Source organism: Elephantulus edwardii, unplaced genomic scaffold (genome assembly GCF_000299155.1).
Source record: "Elephantulus edwardii isolate Elephantulus edwardi_28Jun2011 unplaced genomic scaffold, EleEdw1.0 scaffold00070, whole genome shotgun sequence".
Taxonomy (NCBI): domain Eukaryota; kingdom Metazoa; phylum Chordata; class Mammalia; order Macroscelidea; family Macroscelididae; genus Elephantulus; species Elephantulus edwardii.
In genome coordinates this window covers 13,194,500-13,202,805 of record NW_006399820.1, presented here as the reverse complement: position 1 = coordinate 13,202,805, position 8,306 = coordinate 13,194,500, and the positions used below count along the sequence as shown (strand labels likewise).

At 42.0% G+C, this 8,306-nt stretch overlaps 1 protein-coding gene across 1 annotated transcript in view; it reads left to right on the top strand.

Moving 5' to 3' along the window:
- RNF144B (ring finger protein 144B) overlaps positions 1–8,054 on the top strand; it is an 89,785-nt gene extending 81,731 nt beyond the window's left edge. Inside the window, exons 6-7 of the mRNA XM_006888662.1 lie at positions 5,769–5,858; positions 7,766–8,054. Coding sequence (XP_006888724.1) covers positions 5,769–5,858; positions 7,766–7,906 — 231 coding nt within the window. The 3' untranslated portion in view covers positions 7,907–8,054. The remainder of the gene's footprint in view (positions 1–5,768; positions 5,859–7,765) is intronic.
- The last annotated feature ends 252 nt before the right edge of the window (positions 8,055–8,306 follow it).

The following is an 8,306-nucleotide window of genomic DNA, read 5'->3' as shown; positions in this document are numbered from 1 at the left end:
TGTTTCAGTGCAGTATACATTATTGAACCCATCTTACTCAGTCTCTCCCCAACCCCAAGGACAGTCCCATTCTACAACAGTGGCATCATGTAATATCTGTCCTTTTGTGACTGGGATATTTCACTCAATGAATAGGTTTTACTTCTATTGCTGCTTTAACAAATGGCCACAAATTTAGTGGCCTAAAATAGCACATACCTGTTTACAATGGCAGAGGCTGTATTTCTTTCTGGAAACTGTAAGGGAGAATCTGAGAGCTTCCCTTTTCCAACTTTCTAGAGGCTGCCTATAGCCCTTGGCGTATGGGTTTCTCTTCCTCCTTCAAAGATAGCAAAACTGGATCTCTCTGACCTTTTCTCCATCACCACTTCCCTCTCCGACCACAGCTGGGAAAGTTTCTCTTCTATTAAGGAAATGATTAGATTGGGCCTGCTTGAGTAATCTAGGGTCATCTCCTCATCTCAGAGTGTTTATAATCATATCTGCAAAGTTCCTTCCATCATGTGAAGTAGCATCATCATCACAGGTTCTAAGGGTTGGGGAGTAAGTTTTTGGGAGGGCACTGTGATTACCACATATGACTTGTTTCCTGCTTTTTAAATTTAAAAGAACAGATCGGTGATATGTCTTACATATCAGTGGTATGTCATACACTCCAACAGCTTTTTCTAATTCTTCATTTATTGACATGACAGTAGTATTCTTACTGTTTGTTATTGCCCACTTCTCAGATCACTGGGCCTGGCCTAGTTATTCTTTTTTCTCACTATTCATGGAACCGGTATTCTCACATTCAGGTGTGCTTTCATCCAATTTGCATATATCCATGCCTGCCCAATGAATTTGAATTAGGGACAAGCTTCTCCCATCTTATCCATGTTTCACCATAAGGCAAAAATTCTCCAGTGACTGCTGTAAAAGAAGAGTTCATCACCTTAAAACAATTACACTTGACAAGGCAGGGACACCAACGTACAGTGTATTGCTCAACAAGCTGCAACTTTTTCACTGGAAAGGGACAACTCTCTCAGTGCAGTGGAGATCTTCACCACAAAGAATGGACCTTTCTTAGGTTTTGTGTCCATACACCCAGGAGGTTTTGAGATTTACCTTCACCAGGGCTCTTGGTCAACTTGAAATAAACAGGGGATGAGAAGGCTTGGTTGGTAAATCTTAATCTCAATTTCAGTGTTTTAAAGTCTGCATGAGGATAACTTGTTGTTGTTGTTTGTTATCAAGTGTGACCCTATGAACAATGGCTGAACTTTTCCCAATCATGTGCCGTCCTCACCATCTCCAACACACTTGAGCCCATTGCTATAGGTCACTATGTCAATCTGTTTTGTTGAGGGTCTTCTTCTCTTACACGGATCCTCCACCTTTCCAAACATACCTTCCAAGGACTGATTCCTTCCTTCTAACAAATTGCCCAAAGTATGTGAAATGACGTTTCACTATCCTTGCTTCCAGAGAGCACTCTGGTTTCACTCTTTCCAAGACCTGTTTATTCTCGTGGCACTCTATAGAATACTCTTCTCCAACACCATGACTCAAAGGCATCTGTCATCCATAGTCATGGTCCAACTTTCACATGCCGATTTGCAGCCAATTGGGAAGATCACAGCTTGTATCAGATGCACCTTAGTCTTTATAGATATTCTTTCTTTTTTTGCAGATATGAATGACCTGTACAATGTCTGTAGCACTGTTAGTCCTCAGCAATGGCAGGCTCACCATTCTTTTCTCAGCTTTTTTCTTTTAATTGCCTGTTGTTGTTGTTGTTATGTGCCGTCGAGTCTTTTGCGACTCATAGCGACCCTATGTACAACAGCCCTAAACCCTGCTCTATCCTGTGCCAATAGCATTGCCTCTGACACACCCATCCCGATTACCCCAGTCACTGAATCAATCCACCTCATAGAAGGTCTTCCCCTCCTGCGCTGTCCCTCTACTCTACCCAGCACGATGTCCCTCTCCGAAGACCTGTCTCTCCTTGCAACATGTCCAAAGTATGTCAGACGAAGCTTAGTTTGTATCAATTCCATAAGTAATTTGTGGAATGCTGTATTGTCTTGTATGCTTCCTGAGTGTACTGATCAAATGGGGGACAGAGTGGCCTTCACCTACCTGGTTTTTAACTGAACATCAGATGACTTCTAAGAAGCCGAATTAGTATGCTCTCAGTGTTTTGACAAGAGGTATACATTGGATTGGAAGGAGATTGACATTTTAGTGATGCTACCACCTTGTCAACTTAGGCTGAAATAACCTTCTCTCCTTTTCTTAAATGAATATAGCATAATCCCTTGAGTTACAGTTGTTTGGTTTTTTAAAAACTTAACAGAGTTCCAAATGAGTAATATCTGAGCAAGAAGTATGGTGCCCTCCACACTTTGCAATTGAAAGGAATCTTTTTTCTTTTTTCCCCACTTCAACTTTAGTCAGAAAACTAATTGGGTTGGTAGACAGTCTAGCCCATGAGGTTTTCTTTAGGAAGCAAAACTGCAAGGAAGTAAATATGTGCACCAGATCTTTTCATCCTCTGGCAAAAATATGCTTGGGGCATGGTGCTATAAAGAACACGTTGTTCTGGAACTTGAAATGAAATGGTGCAGATGTCAAATGGTTGGATTCCCAGACTTCATATGTTGAAGCATCTTGTTCTGGTCACTTTTTTTGAGACTTTGTTTTCTCAGTTTTAGCTCAGGGCAGTTGGCATATTGGTAACCATGTTTTTCTTTAGACCATTGCTCTATAGTAGATGGTGGTGGTTATCATCCTTACAGGAAAATGTAGAGCCTGGGGCCAGAGAGAAGAGGGATTGTCCCAAATCCACGCCTGAGACAGACACCAAATAGAGTGATATGGGACTTTGCACGAGTGATCTCCTATCTTGGTTCTAGTAGTTTTAGAGATTGAGATATTCCTCATTTGCTTTGGAATCCCACATCCAGCTATATCCTCAGACTCTTGTCGCCTAGTTTTTGCTCCTCTGTCTTCCTGTGACTTCAGCTTTAGCCCTCTCAACATATCCATTAACCTCTATTTGTCTCATCTGGATGAGTGTAGGCTTTTTCTTGAGCCTCCGTCTTTCGTTTGTTGGCCATGGAGTTGATTCCTGAATCTCAGTGACAGATTTTACAGAGTAGAACTGCTCTATATGGTCTTTTAAGGTTGTGGCCTTTCTTCTGCAGATTTCTAGTCTTTTCTTCTGAAGAACCTCAGTAAATATTTGAACAGCCAACTTTTTGGTTAATAGACCAGTGCTTAACTCTTTGAGTCACTCTTTGAGAAAACCATCTCGCTTTACCACACCTCTAAGTCTTTCCTTCCTTAAGAAGTCAACTTTCAAAATAGCATAATCTTCTTGCTTTTGATGTTTCTGACATCTTATACATTTCTTTGGTTCTTATTGATATTTTAATGAAAGTTTACAGAAAACTTGGCTTTCCATTCATTCACTGCTGCACATTTTCCTCTCTACCTCTACCCCCGCCCCCCCGCACCCAACATCTCATATATTTCTGTGACAATGTGCTCTGATTGCCACATGGCCATAACTTTGCTATATTCTGTCTAAGGTTTCAAGTGAAACCTTTTTATTTATACTCAATAAAATCCAGGAGACCCTTCAGTCTTTATCTTATCTGACCTCTGCTATATCTGATGTCTTGACCCTGTACTCACTATCATCATTTCAGTGATACTGTCTCTTACTGTTTCTCTTCCACCCATCTGTCCACTTCTCCCTTTCTTTCCTGGCTCTTCTTAAGCCACTCTTTAAATGTTTGTTTTGTTGTTGTTGTTATGTACCATCGAGTTGCTTGCGACTCATAGCGACCCTATATACAACAGCCCTAAACTCCGCTCTGTCCTGTGCCAATCACACCTTCTCTGACACTCCCATCCCAATTATCCCAGTCACTGAATCAATCCACCTCATAGAAGGCCTTCCCCTCCTGTGCTGTCCCTCCACCCTCCCAAGCATGATGTCCTTCTCCAAGGACCGATCTCTTGTCACAACATGTCCAAAGTATGTTAGACGGAGCCTCAGAATCCTTGCCTCCAAGGAGCCACCCAGTTTAACCCTTTCCAGGACGAATCTGTTTGTTTTCTAGCAGTCCATGGTATTCTCAATACTCTTCTCCAGCACCACAGCTCAAAGGCATCAATTCTCCTTCTATCCTCCTTGGTCATTGTCCAACTCTCTGATGCATAACAACTGATTGTGAAGACCATGGCCTGTATCAGACGCACCTTAGTCTCCAGAGAGACACCATTGCTCTTCAGTACTCTGGAGAGGTCCCTAACAGCCGACTTTTCCATGGCAATGCACCTCTTAATTTCCTGGCTGCTGGTGCCAAGAGTGTTGACTGTAGAGCCAAGCAAACTAAAGCTGTGTACAATCTCAGTCTCTTCACCATCCATCCAGATGCTGCCAATTGGTCCAGTGGTGAGAATCTTTGTCTTCTTGACATTGAGCCTCAATCCATATTGTAGGCTGCAGTCCTTGACCCTCTGCAGCAGGTGCTTCAGGTCCTCCTCAGTTTCAGCAAGCAGGGTTGTGTCATCTGCATAACGCAGATCGTCTCCCAATCTTGACCCCACATTTCTCCTCATAGAGCCTAGCCTTCCATATAATCTGTTCTGCATACAGGTTGAAAAGGTATGGAGATAGGATGCATCCCTGGCGTACTCCCTTCCCAATTTTGAACCATGCAGTATTCCCTTGCTGTGTTCTGATGACTGCCTCCTGGTCCAAGTATAGGTTTCGCATTAGAATGATCAAGTGTTCTGGGATTCCCATTCTTCTCAGAGTCAGCCACAGTTTGTTATGACATTCTTTTTGCTTTCACTCTACATTCTCTCTACCCGTGTAATAGTATCCATTTGTGTGGTTTCTTACAACAACTCCTATTTTCCATGTCATTTTCTAAACTCTACATTCTCTTGAACAATACTACTTCAGTTACAAGTATCTCTCAAATTCTACATGCCCAAACTATGGTCATCATATTCCTAATAAAATCTAGCTCTACAGTGTCATTGCCTTGTTTCCTTAGTATCTCATGCTTGCGTGCTCCTTCTCACCATCCCTTCAAACCAAATCCAAACCCTGGTGGTCTAGTGGAAGGAAGCTGTGCAGCAAGCCTAAAGGTACCAGGTTCAAATCCACCAGATGCTGTGCTGAAGATCTGTGCCAGTCAGATCTGATTCGACGGTAAAAAAAAAAAAAAAATCCAAACCCACTGCCATTGAATCAGCGTCAACTCCTGGTGGCCTCCCATTCCATTTCTGAGACCGAAAAGCTTTACCCAAGAAGGACACCTCTATCTCTCAACTGTGGACCAGTGGTGGAATTGAACTTCTCACTTTTGTTTAACAGCCCAACGCGGTATGCACTGTGCCACCAGGACTGCTTCATCCCTAAGTCATTACTGTTTTTCCTCACCTCATTTACTCAGGTAGACTTTCATTTCTTCACTCTTGATTATCCCCTGTATCTACAAGGACTACTTTTATAGAATAAATAGATCAAGTCATTATTCTTTTCTAAAAAAATTCTTCTGGATTCTTACCAAGATCTATTTTCACCTGGTGGTTTATAAATGTACTTAGTTACATTCTAAACATTAAACTCTTGGATGCCCTAGAAGGAGTCACTAATCACCAGAAGGACCTTTGGTTCCAATAAGATAGTTTAATGTGTTTTATGCCCCTCTCTCATGTAGAATGGGATGTTCACAGAAATGTCTTTTGTTTTTCAGAATGACATTTTTCTCAGGCATTATGACAAAGGACCATGTCGGAATAAGCTGGGCCACTCCAGAGCATCAGTGATGTGGAACAGGACACAGGTAGACTCACCTCAAAGGGAACATGAAACAAACAAGATATGTTGGCTTGAGCATGACCCTCTTGAGGACACTAACACTGATTTATTTTTTTTATGCAGAACAAGTTTTAATGCTATACCCCAATTTAATAATGTTGTTAGATGCCATCAAGTCAGCTGTGACTCATAGTAACCCTGTGTGCAATAGGATGAAACACTGCCCTATGTTTTTCCATTCTCAAAATTGCTGCTGCACTGTGCCAATCCATTTTGTTGAGAGCCTTTTTTTTTTCACTGGTACTCTACAAAGTAGAAGCCTTTCTCAGGTACTGGTCCCTCCAGAAATCATATCTCAATATAATGACAACTGGTTAATGTGACTCAAATGCTTTCTAAATGTTTTATGCGCTTTATCTGAAATAATATTCTATCAGTTAATATTTCTTGTTTAAGTCAAACTTTTTATAATAAACGAAGTGGTGTTCTTATGCTAAGAAAAAGTCCACCTCTTCATTCCCACTCTACTACCTACTTTTCCCATTACACCCTGGAAAATTCTTGGGGGTTCTAGGAAAGGACTAGAGAAAAATAATCAAGCATCTTTCCAGAGTTAACTGATGAGCACAGTTTCTTTGAGGATGATTGGGGTACAGAGACACTGTAGGAACTTAAGCACTACAGAATGAAAGAACATGTTCTCACTAAAAAGGTGGTATTAGAGAAGAATGTTGAACATATCGTGGACTTCCAGGAGAACAAACAAGTCTGTCCTAGAGAGCAGGAAACCAAGCTGTTCTCTGGAGGCAAGGATTTTGAAGCTCTGTCTTACTTTGGGCATGTGGCCAGGAGGGACCAATCCTTGGAAGGGTGGAGGGACAGTGCAGGAGAGAAAGACCCAGGATGAGATGGATTGGCTCAGTTACTGGAGAAATGGGATTAGGTTTGTCGGACATGATGAGATTAGTTCAGGATAGAGCAGGATTTAGAGCTCTGGTACATGGGGTTGCTATGAGTCACAGGCGACTTGACAGCACATAACAACTTTGTGAAAATCAGTTAGGTGTATTAACCACTGAAAGGCAATGTTCTGAATCCATGAGCTCCTGCTGGGGCATCGTGTCCTTTGTACATACCATTATATGCTTTTACTGTAGGTTCAGAGAAAGTCATGATTTCTTTTAATTGTGTTTCATATTTATTAAAGGCCATATTGTTGTCTTCTTTTTGAGAGAGTCGATGTTAATGTCCTGGGAATCATTGTTAACAACCTCATGACTTTGTTGCAGAAACTCAGTGAAGAACCAAGCCTAGGATGTGATGACTGTATGTGAACTTATGGTAGAGCTTGAGGAATAAAATTTGCTTTATTCTTCTGCTTTGCATCCAGTTAAGACCAATGCCTCTCAGGTCTCACAGCTGTATCTTTTATGTGGCCAAGTATGGTATAGCAAAGGAACCTGGTGGCACAGAGGCTAAGCACTTAAATGCTAGCCAAAAGGCCAAAATTTTAACCTTTCCAGCAGTTCCACAAAAGAAAAGGCCTGATAATCTGTTGCCATAAAGATAACAGCCTAGGAAACAATAGGGGCAGTTCCATTTTGTCTGCTGTGTGGTTGCTGTGAGTCATAATCAAATGGTCCATTGAGACTACAGACAAGAATGTGACCTAGGAATTATAATTAAGGCGCTGTTGTGGCTTCTTGTTAAAGAATTATGCTGCCAACTCAAAGGCATGCAGTTCGAATCCATTAGCTACTTCATAGGAGGAAGATGGGCAGTCTCTTCCCATGTGATTTACTGCTTCTGAAAACCCACTGGAGGATCAGCTATGAGTCAGTTATGACTCAACAGCACATAACAATACGAAGTGTAATTCTACATATATGAAAATGTAATTCCCAGAATATGCTTTTTTTTTTTTTTTATCAGGTGGTGGGGATTCTCGTTGGATTGGGCATCATTGCCTTGGTGACGTCACCCTTGCTACTCCTGGCCTCACCCTGCATAATCTGTTGTGTCTGCAAGTCCTGTCGGGGCAAGAAGAAAAAGCATGACCCATCCACAACCTAAAGCTCTCCATTCCTGCTCACGTGCCAAGGTTATCTGGGTTAAATGAGACAGCACAGTGATCAAGCTCCACGTAGTTAACTCGCCTCCTTCTCCTTGCCAAACTTTGGAAGTGCCTCTTGTGTCCAGACTTTGAACTCATCTGCCAGCCCTTGGCACAGGAAAAGGACAACCCCAGGTTTCATTTGTTCCTGTGTAAAGAGAACTGGGGTCTCCAGTCTAGGCTGTGTCTAAGGAGAATGTCTGGAAACTTTGGAACTGCTTGGGGCTGTGGGGTAGGGTATAGACTAGGACTCAGACATCACTGTTTGATCACCCAAAGGATCCCAATGGACTGTTGAACTTTCAGCCAACTTCAAGGAGCCTCCGTAAACATGCGATATAATAAATATGTTGTCACAGT